Genomic DNA, 15,307 nt, shown 5'->3' with positions numbered 1-15,307 from the left:
AGTGATGTGGTCGGTAAGTCCCTCACCAGACACTGGTCACAGTTCCTGCCGGTGACAAGGCGTTTGCAGAAGCAGTTTCCTGTGTCCATGTCACATGGGCTTCCTCCAGGCAGCGTACCCAGGGGGTTACAGGTACACTCTGCCAAAAACATACACACACATCAATTAAACAATGAGAGACAAAAAAATAGGAGTGTGTGAGTGTGTGTTTGTGTGTGTGTGCGTGCGTGCATGCGTTCGTGTGTGTATTAGACTCACGCAGGCAGCCGTTTGGTCCCTGTCCCAGGCCGTAGTGTCCCTGTCTACAGTGGTCGCAGCGCTCTCCCTCCACACTGGCCTTACAGCGACACTGTCCTGCTATCAGACCAGCAGACACGTCTGTCCTGTCGTCACACACACCACCCTGCAGGGAGCCCGCCGGGTCACAGCTACACGCTACAGACAGAGGGAGAGAGTGAGAGAAAAAGACATAGAAGGAATGTAGGGGGACAGGATGGGTGAGAGGTAGTTGAAGGAGAAAGAAAAAGAAACAGAAAGAGTTTGGGGAGGGTATTGGAGAGGGAGAGAGGTGAAGGAGCGAGAGAGAAGAGAACAGAGACTCCAACAGTAAATTCAGACTGTTAAGTTCAGAGACAGAGATCAAAGGGAGAGTTGAGAGTTGAAACTTGACAGGTCTGAGGTCGTAGGTGAGGCCAGCAAACTCCTGGCCCTTGTCATAGGTACAGACAGACGGTGACATACGTTCACAGATGTTGGGGTCTCTCAAGTGTCTTTCGGGGTGCTGGTAGTAGAAGGGTCTGCACTGCTCACACTGACGCCCCATGGTGTTGTGTTGACACTCATTACACACTCCTCCACTCACGTTCCCCATAGACAGATACACAGCCATGTCAAAGTGACATGACCTGGAGTGGTAGTTACACTCGCACACTGGGAGAAGGAGAGAGAGACAGAGAGATAGAGAGATGGAGAAGGGAGAGGGGGGCAGAGAGAGAGAGAGAGAGATAAATAAATAGAGAGAATATTTTGATGAAACTAATTTTGTCACTTCAAAAGACACTACCAACAGGACGGAATGATGTTGAATATTTTTTATATATCCGGAACAGAATTATCCAGACTCTGTATACATCTGGCACAGTGTGATGATTGTGATCAGGCACAGTATACATCTGGCACAGTGTGATGATTGTGATCAGTTTGTGTGTGTGTGTGTGTGTGTGTGTGTGTGGGTTAGGGTTAGGTAAGTATCTCACTCTTGCAGGCATTGGTGTTGCGTCCCTCTGCAGGCCTCCAGGGCAGGTCGTTGTATAAGTCCTTACAGTGCTCACAGTTCAGACCCTCTGTGTTGTGGTTACACATACAGCGACCATGGACCTGGATACACACACACAAACACATACAAACACACATAAACACACACAGAGAGAGAGAGAGAGAGATAAACACTAGTGTTAGAGGCGCTAGTACCAAATACTAGAGAGAAACTACTACTTGAGCCATCTCTCTCTTAACGGTCACACAACCTGTTAGGAGAATGTGTGTATGTCGTGTGTGTGTATGATGTGTCGTGTGTGTGTGCGTCTGTGTTTCACTCACCATGCCCTCTGTGCTTACATGTATCCCATCTACAGGGGCACATTTGGAGGCATGTCCGTAGCAGAAGCAGTTGCCGCGGACGACCATGTCGAAGAGGGAGTAGTAGTATTTCTCTGTGACCTCGTCTCTGGAGTCCAGCAGGTTGTCACCCAGTGTGTGGAGCTTAGTAAACTGGACACGCAGGTTAGTGATCTTCAGCATGTCTACACACACATATGGAGACGCATACACAAACACACACACACACACACAATCAGGATAAATGCACACTTATTACCAGTCCTAATGTAATGGCCCATCTAAAACAGCAGTGGTACGTTATAGGAATGTTTCTATAGGTTACTGTGTCTTTATATTAGGTTCTGGATCTTCTCCAAGCTCATCTCTACGACCTCTGACTCTAAAGATGTGGGATCCTCCTTCTGAAGACTCCCTACACCCTACACACACATTCACCACATACTTAACATGAGGGGCCCTCTGTGTAAGTGTGTGTGTGTGTGAGTATGGGTGAGTTTGGGTATGAATGAGGCCCAAAAGTTTGTGTGTTTGTGTGTGTGTGTGTGTGTGTGTGTGTGTGTGTGTGTGTGTGTGTGTGTGTGTGTGCGTGTGCGTGTGTAGCTTCTACATGTGAAATTCCATAAGAGGTGCCAGGATAACCTGACCTCTAACCCCTGCCCTGCTGTGTTGCCTTGACTACCGCCACTAGTCAGACTGTGGTTATTACACTTAGAAAATGATTTGTTGCAGTACTAACTGGATCGTATTTAGCTAATGAGATATGCCACCTCTGGCCTGGTGTTGTACTGTAGTTACAGCACTTACTCTGTATCCTGGGACTGTAAGGGTCTTCAATCTCAAACGCTGGGTCCAGCACCCTGAATATCACCTGATAGAGAGGGGGAGAGGGGGATGGAGAGAAGGATTGTAAAAATAAAAGTCTACTAGGTTATAAACCAATGAGAGACTAACTCTGAAGCATTCTGGAGCCACAGCTTCTACCCCCTCCCTTGCAAAAGCTCAAAGACCACACAGATACACACCTCTCCCTCTGTGGATGGCTCTATGTCAGAGTAGCGGGAGTCACAGATGACGTCGTCCACTTTGACCAATGGTCCCACGGATATCCCAGGGAAGGCGGACTCACAGTCGTAGCTATAGTAACGGTACACTTGCCACTTCTTTCCAAAATCCATGGAACGCTCGATCACCATGGTAGCCGGACGGAACGTCTATCAATCAAAGAGATCATTCTAATTTGTAACATAGAAATACAACAAATATAAAGGAATAGTTTCTTGACCACGTGACCCGACCAGGGAAAACTCTGGGTCCTAATATTATAACACAGAAAGAAAGAGAGAGAATGAGAACAAGAATGAAAGAGAGAGGAGAGTCCAGACCAGAGACAGAAACAGAGATACATTGAGGGTTCTAAAGGCAGCTGGAGAGACTCAATACACTGATGCCAACAGTACTGAATATAGTGTTTTACAGCAGCCCTCTCTCCCATCCATCTCAAGAGACTAGGGCGATTTTCCACATACCTCGAACACAGCTGTGAGTGTGTGTGTGTGTGTGTGTGTGTGTGTGTGTGTGTGTGTGTGTGTGTGTGTGTGTGTGTGTGTGTGTGTGTGTGTGTGTGTGTGTGTGTGTGTGGTCACCTTAAAGGTCATGATGAGATGCGTGAAGTGGAACTCAGCTTCCAGGTTCAGTTGAATGGTCACATTCTCCACACCTGCACAGGGAAACAAACACACAACACATACACTGAGAAAGACATCCCATTATAGACATATCTTGCTTTACACATTAGTGAGACACACACACAGGAAATGGGCCGATTTTGACATTCTGCCACACCCATGTGATGAATTGATCTGTTGCCGTGGTAACATGTGCGTAGTGGGACCTCATATGGACTAATGCAGTGGGATAAGGAAATCCCATCTGCTTTTCTGTGTTTCGTCCTCCCTGGTATTCCCGGACCATCTGTGCATCTGGCTGCGGTTCCTTCCATGACTCAACAACAATGGACACTTTATCCTCCCCATTAATAAACAAACCCACTGAGTGTGTGTGTTTGTGTGTTCGTGTGTGCATGGGCTATGTGAGTCTGTGTTAGTGTTACGATTGTGTGTGTGTGTATGTGGGAAAGCCAGTCCAATTCCCATGCTCTCAGACAAGAATACCTCTTTTTATGTTGTCCAGTTGCAAGTATGTATGCGAGGGAGTGTGTGTGCGTGTGTGTATTACAGGGAACAATGCAGTCATGTCGTGTCGGCAGTGTTGATATACAGCTGCTTCTAACCTGTATATCCTCTACCCTGAAGCCTGCTCTACTCACCGTACCGCTCCCCTGTTCCCATGAGAACACATTTAGCACACTCTCACACACTGACCATTCTCGCACATCTGGACTTCACCATGACACACACACGTGCACATTTGTTTGTTTTACTATCCTTGTGGGGACCAAACAATTGATTCCCATTCAAAATCCTATTTTCCCTAACCCTAAACCTAACCCTAAACCTTAACCTAACCCTAACCCTATTTGTTTATTTGGATTCCCATTTGCTTTTGCAGAAGCAGCAGTTACTCTTCCTGGGGTTCACAAAAAACACAAAACATGACAAGTAACAAAACACTGATACACTGACAGTCTGTCACGCCCTGGCTCTGGGGACTCTAATATGTTGAGCCAGGGTGTGTATAGTCTATGTGTGTTCTAGGTTTCACTTTCTGGTTTTGTATATCTATGTTGGCCAGGGTGGCTCCCAATCAGAGACGGCTGTAGCTCGTTGTCTCTGATTGGGAGTCATACTTAGGTAGCCGTTTGGCACTCATTCATTGTGGTTTCTTGTTCGTATTTTGGTTTGTGTATGACCATTGACTGTCACGTCATCGTTTTGTTGTTTTGATCATTCATTAATAAATATGTTCACATTCAACGCTGCGCCTTGGTCCTCATCTCTCACCGACGATCGTGACAGAAGAAACCACCATAACAGGACCAAGCAGCGTGAAGAAGAGAGAGGATGGACTTGGGAGCAGTGGAGTAAGAGTCTCGACTGGGCCAAGCCAAGTGAAGAGGAGAGAGGGTGGACTTTGGAGCAGTGGGGTGAGAGTCTGGCGAGAGACATGGAGGCCTGGTCCACGGGGAGAGACGCCCAGAAAATTTTTAGGGGGGGGCTAACGCCGTGGACGACGGGCCAGCAGGAGGCCGCGGCAGAGCGGCCCAGCGGGTTGGCAGAGGAGGCCGCCAGGTTACGGGGGCCACTGGTCGAAGAGGGGGTGGAAGGTGTAGAGGCACGGCGAGAGGTACTGGGGTGTGTTACCAGTCCGGTCCGGCCCATTCCAGATCCCTGCGTAGGACCAGTGGTGTGTGTCCCCAGTACGGTCCGGCCTGTTCCTGCTCCCCGCACCAAGTCAGTGGTGCGCTCGTCAGCCCGGCTCGGCCCGTTCCTGCTCCCCGCACCAAGTCAGTGGTGCGCTCGTCAGCCCGGCTCGGCCCGTTCCTGCTCCCGCACCAAGTCAGTGGTGCACCCGTCCAGCCCGGCTCGGCCCGTTCCTGCTCCCCGCACCAAGTCAGTGGTGCGCTTCGTCCAGCCCGGCTCGGCCCGTTCCTGCTCCCCGCACCAAGTCAGTGGTGCGCCCGTCAGCCCGGCTCGGCCCGTTCCTGCTCCCCGCACCAAGTCAGTGGTGCGCCGTCAGCCCGGCTCGGCCCGCTCCTGCTCCCCACACCAAGCCAGTGGTGTGCGTCGTCAGTCCGGCACGGCCCGTGCCTGTTCCCCGCACCAAGTCAGGGGTGCGCCCGACAGCCCGGCTCGGCCCGCTCCTGCTCCCCACACCAAGCCAGTGGTGTGCGTCGTCAGTCCGGCACGGCCCGTGCCTGTTCCACCGGTGGCTGGTCCGGCACCAGTCAGATGCTTCACGCCGGAGCTAGAGCAATCCGCTCCACCAGTGTGCAGTCCAGCTCCGGCCAGCGGGGCCAGACCGGACCAGGGGTACTTTGGGGGTTGGAGAGGAGCGGGGATCAGGCCCGAAGCCGGATCCGCCGCCTAGCGGAGTGCCCACCCGGTCCCTCCCCTGTGGTATTTGGTGGGCGCGGTCGGAGTCCGCGCCTTTAGGGGGGGGTACTGTCACGCCCTGGCTCTGGGGACTCTAATATGTTGAGCCAGGGTGTGTATAGTCTATGTGTGTTCTAGGTTTCACTTTCTGGTTTTGTATATCTATGTTGGCCAGGGTGGCTCCCAATCAGAGACGGCTGTAGCTCGTTGTCTCTGATTGGGAGTCATACTTAGGTAGCCGTTTGGCACTCATTCATTGTGGTTTCTTGTTCGTATTTTGGTTTGTGTATGACCATTGACTGTCACGTCATCGTTTTGTTGTTTTGATCATTCATTAATAAATATGTTCACATTCAACGCTGCGCCTTGGTCCTCATCTCTCACCGACGATCGTGACACAGTCACACAACGATATACAAACAATACAACAAATAAATAATACAAACAATACAACAACAAAAATAATGTGTGTGTTAGAGTGTGTCTATGTGTGTGTGTGTGTTTGTCCAATCACAGTCCCTGCAGTTCCATGAGTTGTTGTTTAATCCATTTTTTAAAGATCATTTTGCCGTTTGCTTGAGTAATTGGAGATGGAAGGGAGTTCCATGCGATCATGGCTCTGTATAACATTTGTTTTGGACTTGGGGACTGTGAAGAGACCCCTGGTGGCATGTCTTGTGGGGTATGTATGGGTGTCTGAGCTGAATGTTATTTGATTATGCAGACAATCTGGCATTTTCGTCACAGTAATATTTCTTATAAAAACTAGAAGAGAAGCAGTTAATCTCTCGTCAACCATGAACCAGGAAAGACTGCCATGCACGTTGTTGATGTTAGTTCTGTATGTGCTGTTAAGGGCAAGGCGTGCTGCTTTGTTTTGATCCAGCTGCAGCTTTGCTTGGTATTTCTTTGCTGCACTTGACCATATTACTGGACAGTAATCAAGACGGAACAAGACGAGAGTCTGAACAACTAGTACAGTTGATTTGTGTCAAAAACGCAGAACATCTTTTTATAACAGACATACCCCTCCCCATCTTCACAACAACGTTGTCAATATGACTTGATCATGATAATTGACCATCCAAAGGAGTTTAGCTTCCTCAACTTGCTCAATAGTCACAGCCTTTAAGTACAACTCCAGTTGAGGTTTAGGTCTTAGAGAATGTTTTGAATCAAATACAATGCTTTTAGTTTTAGATATATTTAAGACCAGTTTATTATTAATCACCCATTCTGATACTGACTGTAACTCCTGATTTAGAACTTCAGTGAGCTCACTGGCTTTGGGTGCTGTCATGTAAAGTGTAGAATCATTCACATACATAGTCAGTCTAGCTTTGTGTAAGACCTGTGGCAAATCATTTGTAAAAACAGAGAAGAGTAACGGCCACAGGCAACTGCCCTGAGGGACACTGCACTGTACATATTTGATGTTAGAGAAGATTCTATCAAAAAACACTCTCTGGGTTTTATTGGATAAATAACTTTCCAAACATGTGAAGGCAAGTGATGTAAAGTTTTTTTCAGTAACTATTTATGATCAATAACATCAAAGGCTGCACTGAAATCTAACAATACAGTTCCAACTATCATCTTATTATCAATTTATTTTAACCAATCATCAGTCATCTGAGTCCACTGATGGACACAGTACAAGTTGAGTGCCCTTCTCTATATGCATGCTGAAAGTCAGTAGTTAACTTGTTCTCAGAATAATAGTATTGTATTTGGTCAAACACAATCCTCTCCATCAGTTTACTAAGAACAGGCAGCAAACTGACTGGGCGGCTGTTACAGCCAGCAAAGGTGCTTCACTATTTTTAGGCAGTGGAATTACTTTAGCTTCCTTCCACGCCTGTGGACACACACACTCCCTTTAGTCTTTGGTTAAAGATATAGCAAATAGGGGTGGCAATATAGGGTGTGTTCGTAAATTCAATCTGGAGTGCCAAAGCGTGCTCAGAGTGCGCTCTGGGCGTTCGTAAATTCAGTGTTGTCAGATTGTCCGTTCGTAAATTCAGAGCGTTTCGCTCTTGGAGCGTTCAGAGCGCACACTGGACGATCTAGCCGAGGAGTAGGGTTGATCCGAACGTTCTGACCTCACAACGGCAGTCAAGCACCTAAGCTAACTGGCTAACGTTGGCTAGCTTGCTAGCTACTTCCAGACACAAATGAGAGAACACCTCACTCTGACCATTTTACTTGCCCTAGCAGAGCTGGTTAGGCTGTTTTCATGTTATCCAGAGCGTTGGTGACTAACTGTGCTACTGGAAACAATTTAACTAAGCTTTTTTGCAGACGTTTACTGACACAGGCCATGTTCAACGGGTGTTGAGTGTTCGTAAATGTATCAGTTATTCTGCGCTCTGCTCTGAAATCGGAGTAGATAGCCAGAGTCAATTTACGAATGCACCCATGGTCTGCTACCATTCTCAATAGTTTCCCATCAAGCTTGTCTATACCTGGTGGCTTATCATTATTGATGGATAACAATAGTTTTCCACCTCTCCCACAATAACTTGACCAAATTCAAAAAAGCAATCATTCTCTTTCATAATTACATCTTTTATACAAAAATAAGATGGTTCACTGTTCACATTTCACTTATGAGTTTTTCCACTTTACTAGTGAAATAGTCATTGAAATGATTGTCAATATCGAAAGGTTTTGTTATAAATGACCCATCAACTTCAATGAACAATAGAGATGTATTGGGTTTTCTGCCCATAATATCATTTAAGGTACTCCAAAGTCTTTTTCCATTGAGTTTTATGTCATTTATCTTTGTTTGGTGATATCATTTATTCTTCTTTTTTTACATTTAGTCACAACATTTCTCAATTTACAGTATGTCAACCATTTTGTATGATCTCTTATGAATTACTTTAGGCACAACCTTTGGCACTTTGGTTTTCCTTGTTATTGCCACAATGTTATGATCACTATAGCCAATGGAAACTGATATTGCTTTGGATGTCACAGATCCAACACTATTGCTATACACTCTAGTTGGTTGAGCGATAACCTGGGTCATATTACTGGCATTAGTCACAGTTAGAAGCTTCCTCTTGAGAGGACAGCTAATTGCTAACCAGTCAATGTTCTGGTCACCCAGAAAATAGACCTCTCTGTTAACATCACACACATTATAAAGCATTGCACACATATTATCCAAATACTGACTGTTAGCACTTAGTGGCCAAAAGCACCCCAAAAGAAGAAGCTTTAGATGAGGCAGGTGAACATGCAACCACAACACTTCAACAACATTTGACATGAGATCTTCTCTAAGCTTTACCGGAATATGGTTCTGAACATAAAGTATATATATTGCTACTGCTGTATCATCTAAGACATTTTCTAAGTGAGTTTCAGAGATGGCCAGTATAGGAATGTTATCCGATGTTAGCAAGTTATTGGTTGAATGAATCTTATTTCTAAGTCTACATACACTGAGTGTACAAAACATTAGGAACACCTGCTCTTTCCATGACATAGACTGACTACGTGAATCCAGGTGAAAGCTATGATCCCTTATTGATGTCACTTGTTAAATCTGTGTGTGATTGTTTATTTTGGAGATGACGATAGCTCGGTGGAGCTTTATATATTTGTATTGCCAGGATATTCACCGTGTGCTTTGTCTTCTCCAGTGTGCCATTATATTGCACTGTAGTGTTTTACGCTTGTCTGCGTACTGCTGTATTTGCCGAATAAACCATTTATTCTGTGATTTACCCTCCTACGCCTGACTCCGTCCAAATCACCCGCTACAAGAGTCCATGCATCGACGAATAAAAGCTGCTCTGAGGGCAAAACGGGGTGCAACTCAATATTAGCAAGGTGTTACTAATGTTTTGTAAACTCAGTGTATATTAATATGGGCTATTCTTACCCATTTCCTTGGTAGCTTATCTGAGAAAAGAATATACACTGCCAGTCAAAAGTTTGGACACACCTACTCATTCAAGGGTTTTTCTTTATTTTTACTATTTGTTATATTGTAGAATAATAGTGAAGACATCAGAACTTCTTCAAATAGCCAGCCTTTGCCTTAATGACAGCTTTGCACACTCTTGGCATTCTCTAAACCATCTTCATAAGGTAGTCACCTGGAATGCATTTCAATTAACAGGTGTGCCTTCTTAAAAGTTAATTTGTGGAATTCCTTTCCTTCTTAATGCGTTTGAGCCAATCAGTTGTGTTGTGACAAGGTAGGGGGAATATACAGAAGATAGCCCTATTTGGTAAAAGACCAAGTCCATATTATGGCAAGAACAGCTCAAATAAGCAAAGAGAAACGACAGTCCATCATTACTTTAAGACATGAAGGTCAGTCAATACGAAAAATGTCAAGAACTTTCAAAGTTTCTTCAAGTGCAGTCGCAAAAACCATCAAGCACTATGATGAAATGGGCTCTCTGTCACGGATTCTGCCGAGGCTGCTCCTCCTCCTTGCTCGGGCAGGCTTCGGCGTTCGTCGTCCCCGGAGTACTAGCTACTGCCGTTCGATGTTATCCGTGTTTGTTTAGTTTTGTCTGTATTGTTTACACCTGTTCGTCATTATGTTAATTGTTTCCCTTATAATTACCCCTGTCTCTCATCTGTACTTTGTGTGTGATTGTTTTCCCCTTCACGGTTGTCTATTTTGTGAGCGGGTTATTTCCTCCCTGCGTGGAGTTATTTTCTGTGTCCTTTTGGATCCTTTTCGTATTAAAAGTACGTATCCGAGAGTTCTGTGTCCTGCACCTGACTTCGTTTACCGCATCTCACAGACAGTCGTGACACTCTCATGAGGACCGCCACAGGAATGGAAGACCCAGATTTACCTCTGCTGCAGAGGATAAGTTCATTAGAGTTATCAGCCTCAGAAATTGCAGCCCAAATAAATGCTTCACAGAGTTCAAGTCACAGACACATCTCAACATCAACTGTTCAGAAGGGACTGTGTGAATCAGGCCTTCATGGTCGAATTGCTCCAAAGAAACCACTACTAAAGGACACCAATAATAAGAAGAAACCTGCTTGGGGCAAGAAACACAAGCAATGGACATTAGACTGGTGGAAATGTGTCCTTTGGTCTGGAGTCCAAATTGGAGATATTTGGTTCCAACCGCCATGTCATTGTGAGACGCGGTGTGGTTGAACAGATGATCTCCGCATGTGTTGTTTCCACCGTAAAGCATGGAGGAGGAGGTGTTATGGTGTGGGGATGCTTTGCTGGTGACTCCTTTAAGACTGTTGGAAAAGCATTCCAGGTGAAGCTGGTTGAGAGAATGCCAAGAGTGTGCAAAGCTGTCATCAAGGCAAAGGGTGGCTATTTGAAGAATCTCAAATCTCAAATATATTTAGAATTGTTTAACACTTTTTTGGTTACTACATGATTCCATATGTGTTATTTCATAGTTTTGATGTCTTCACTATTATTCTACAATGTAGAAAATAGTAATAAATAAATAAATAGTAGGTGAGTCCAGACTTTTGACTGGTACTGTATATGTGTGTGTTTGATGTTGGGCTGAAGCTACTGGCCCTGAGGCTCTCTCATTCCTCCCAAGCTTTTGGGAGGGAGGGTGGACAATGAGCCTGTTGTAGTGGATGTAAGCAATGTTCCCATGCTGTATGGCAGCTTTCATAGCTGGGATAAGTTACTTCCGCCTCTGGCACACAGGTTCAGAGAAGTCCTCTTTGAGGAATATGTTGGTTGCCATCTTGTCCTTAAACCTCAGGAACTTGACCACTATCGGCCTGGGTCTGTCACCTGGGCTGGTTACAAACGTTCATGTTTTCCAGACCTGTGTGCGCGCTCCACCTCAATCTTCGAATGATACATCTGCAGCTTTTCAGTGATAATTTTTCATACTTTCTCCTCAGACTTGGCCCAGTTCTCTTGTGAAGACTCTGGTATGCCATCCACAACAATGGTATTCCTCCTGGATTGTCCCCCTAAATAGTCTGTTTTCCCAGTCATTGTTAATAATGATTCATGCTGATGTCATCTCGAGAGGACTTACAGTTTGTTGTCATCTTGCTGCAAGTCTCTTTCAGGACATACACCTCTCCCTGGGAGAACTGCAAACTGTTCTTACAGTTCTGGACCTCTCTGGTAAATCATCCATTCTTTCGTTAGTTGAGTCCATCAGTATCTGGACAAAGCTCTTGAAGCTATTTTCCTGTTGTTGTAACAACTGCTTGTAAAATCATTTTTGTTCATTTAAAAGATCCTTCATCTGTGATAGAGAAACACTGTCCTCTCCATTACTCCCACCTTTGGCTTTGGATGCCATGATAGCAATGTAGGCTAACGCTGGTACTCCACGCAGTTCCAGACAGGGCCGGTCGCAGGGCAGATTTAAACAGCAACAAACACCAGGGATTTAGACAGCCTCAGGCCTGGGACAATCCTCAGTCCTAGCCACAAGGGCTAACCGCATCGCGGGCTGTGTTCAAGCTGTCAAGGAAATCTTGCTATCCCAAGCAGCTCTTCAAACTTTTGGTTGGCAGGATCCCTGGACAGATATAGTGGTCCCACTATATAGGCTACCCACTGAGGCTACCAGTGTCGCGGGATCCAAATTCAAAAGGTAGCTAGTAACCAAACTTTTTCAATAGAACACTTTTTCAGAGACTTTCTGAACAACAAACCGAGCTCTCCCTCGTTCCGCCCTCGTTCCGTGTTCAACATGTGATGTCCATACCCTAACCCTAATTGTAACCCTAACCCTAAACCTAACCCCTAAGACTAAAATAGCCTTTTTCCTTGTGGGGACCGGCGAAATGTCCTCACTTGTCTGAATGTTCCTTGTTTTACTACCAAAAACATGCACACACACACAGACACCCACCCACACACACATTCTCACCATTCTCAGACTGCCACCAGGTCTTGAGGCGGTTGGGGGCGAAGGTGGTGACCAAGTTTTCGATGCTGTGGCTGGTGGTGTGGTTCATCCTCTCATCATACATCTCCCTGGAGTCACACACAAAACACTTCTTCTCCTCCTACAGAGAGAGAGGGAGGAGAGAGAGAGAATGTCTCAGTACTGTGAAGAACATGACCATTCACCTCTGATTATAGCGCAAGAGTCCATACGCTACCACTCAGTATGTCATCACCGTCTGTGTCTGTGTGTATGTGTGTCTGAGTGTGTATATCCTGTAGTGTAGATCATAGTTTATTCTACCCTCTAAGTTCACTGCCCCTCTTAGCAGCAGAAGGTTGGTCTGCTCTCCAGATGGTTTGGCCTACACACACAGATTCTGGATTCTGTCTTCCACACACACACATACACACGCCCTACTCTCTGCACTGTGTGTGAGTGAAGATTTCACAACCTCACAGTGTGACTTTCACAACCTTCTAATTTCATCCAAGCGGTTGTTGTCCAATCTATATGGACACACAAGTTTTAACTGTGTTGAAATGTGACCAGTTGTAACCGCTAAGTGGTCCAACTCTCACGCCCCTGTAGGCAAAGTCTGCTCCCAGAATTCTTTGCACTAGACCCTCAGGGGGGCTCTTGTCCTCATCCCCCGTTCTCTTCCTCATTATGATGACTCATCCTAGAATGTTCCAATGTTTCGTTAATCATCCCACAGCCCAATGGTAGATAACCAACCCCTTCACATGGACACATTCTGTAGCCATTCACCCCCGAGGGGATTCTGGAATAACGGAATATCCCCGATCACCCTCTCCCCTCCTCACCACCCCATGATAAGCACAAAGGGTGGTGATTGTGTGGCACACAGTACTTATTGTGGAGGGAAATGCCAAGACTCCCACACAGCACAATACCATAGTCTTTCTCATTCACTCAAATTGCTCAAACATTACACTGTACTGTACTACACCATTACATTACAACACTATTTTTTGCAACACAATGAAGTGTTATACCATATACCTGCTGGTCAGTTGTAATATAAAAAAATAAATAATAATAATAATAACCATTAAGCAGATGCTTTTATCCAAAGCGACTTACAGTCATGCGTGCACACGTTTTATGTATGGGTGGTCCCATCCAGGGAATCGAACCCACCATCCTTGCGTTGCAAGCGCCATAATCTACCAACTGAACTACGGAGGACCAGTGAATGTATCAATCATATGTGTCCCAGCTCTATTAGCTGCAAATGTAATGGTTATATTGTATATCCTTACCTACTGGAGGTGTAATGCCCCTATCTGAACCCCCTGGGGTTCCCCACGTGTTACTTCTAGGTGCAAGGCCTTTTTGGGCCCCTAAGCGAGAATTGGTTGGGGGTCCCCCCAACTCCCGGGCATAACATTTTAATGGCCCCCCTCTTGACGGCATAGAGAAAGATTTGAAGTTTTAATCAATTTAATTTCCCGCAGTACACATTTTGCCATGGGGCGTAGAGAAATTGTTGCATTTTTTAACTCAAGTTTTCTGCAATTCTGCACATTTTGCCATGGGGGCAGAGAGAATAATGTGCCATTCTATAACACATTTCATGCAATTCTACCCATTTTGGATTGGAGACATTTTAGCAGTTTTCAAGCTAATTTCTAGAGATTCTACACATTTTGCCATATTAATATGATATCTGTGAGAGTGACTAACAAAATCAATTGGGGGCCCCTGGAGGTCAGGGCCCCTGGGCACGGCCTGTGATGAGTAATTTCAAATGAGTCAGGTGCAGGAGGGTAAATCACAAAATAACAGGATTTATTCAGAAGTACAGAGTTACGCAGAAATGCGTCAAAACACTCCAGTGCACAAAACAGGCACACTGGAAATAACAAGGCACACAGGGAACTATCCCGGTCATACAAAATACACGGAGCTCCACCGAGCTCCAGGGCTTTCCCCGAGAGGCAGGAGACGAGGGCGGACACATTCTCCCGCTCCGATGGATTCGGGCTGATGGTTGAGAGGTGTAGATCCAGTTGCAGAAGGAACCCCTGGCAGCGGGCAGCTGTCCCGTCAAAATCCCTTGGTCGGGATATATGAATCCCACTGGGTGCTGGGGTGTGGGTGGCTGGATCCGGTCGCTCAGCTGGTCCCGAAAGATCGAGTCCTCTCCTCTCCAGGCATTGGACGACCTGAAGAACCCGATCCATCGCTTCTCCCAAGCTGGCTAGCATCTTAGAATGCTCCCGGACCCGCACCACAACTCCAGGCATGTGCTCCTCTCCTGCTGACTCCATGTCTTGGTGTGTGATTCTGTGATGAGTGATTTCAAAGGAGTCTGTCACGCCCTGGCTCTGGGGACACTGTTATGTTGAGCCAGGGTGTGTAGATTTCTGTGTTGTAGTTCTAGGTGTTTCATTTCTATGTTGGCCAGTGTGGTTCTCAATCAGAGGCAACGAGTGTCAGCTGTGGCTGGTTGTCTCTGATTGGGAACCACATTTATACAGGCTGTTTTCCCACAGTAGTTGTGGGATCTTGTTTCTAGTTGGTTTGTGTTAGACCGTGAACTGTCACGTTATCGTTTTGTTGTTTTGGTCGTGTATCGCTAAATAAAGAGTATGTTTGCCTGCAACGCTGCGCCTTGGTCCTCCTCTCTTACCGACGATCGTGATAGAAGATCCCACCAGAACTGGACCAAGCAGCGGGTCCAGGAGCCATCGCCAGGGAAATCCCTAGCGGATATCCAGCGCC

General features: G+C 46.0%; 1 protein-coding gene across 1 annotated transcript in view; it reads right to left on the bottom strand.

The window, feature by feature from the left end:
• The window catches only part of LOC121543700 (laminin subunit beta-1-like), a 43,751-nt gene that overhangs the window by 22,113 nt on the left and 6,331 nt on the right, over positions 1-15,307 (bottom strand). The window contains exons 3-11 of the mRNA XM_041853838.2: positions 12,539-12,677; positions 3,264-3,337; positions 2,643-2,831; positions 2,425-2,488; positions 1,600-1,802; positions 1,257-1,377; positions 742-930; positions 259-435; positions 27-139 (exon numbers count right to left, since the gene is read on the bottom strand). Of these exons, the coding sequence (XP_041709772.2) occupies positions 27-139; positions 259-435; positions 742-930; positions 1,257-1,377; positions 1,600-1,802; positions 2,425-2,488; positions 2,643-2,831; positions 3,264-3,337; positions 12,539-12,677 (1,269 nt within the window). The remainder of the gene's footprint in view (positions 1-26; positions 140-258; positions 436-741; positions 931-1,256; positions 1,378-1,599; positions 1,803-2,424; positions 2,489-2,642; positions 2,832-3,263; positions 3,338-12,538; positions 12,678-15,307) is intronic.

Source organism: Coregonus clupeaformis, chromosome 28 (genome assembly GCF_020615455.1).
Source record: "Coregonus clupeaformis isolate EN_2021a chromosome 28, ASM2061545v1, whole genome shotgun sequence".
In the NCBI taxonomy this organism is placed as follows: Eukaryota; Metazoa; Chordata; class Actinopteri; order Salmoniformes; family Salmonidae; genus Coregonus; species Coregonus clupeaformis.
The sequence above is the reverse complement of the archived record's forward strand: the minus strand, read 5'-3'. Positions and strand labels throughout refer to the sequence as shown.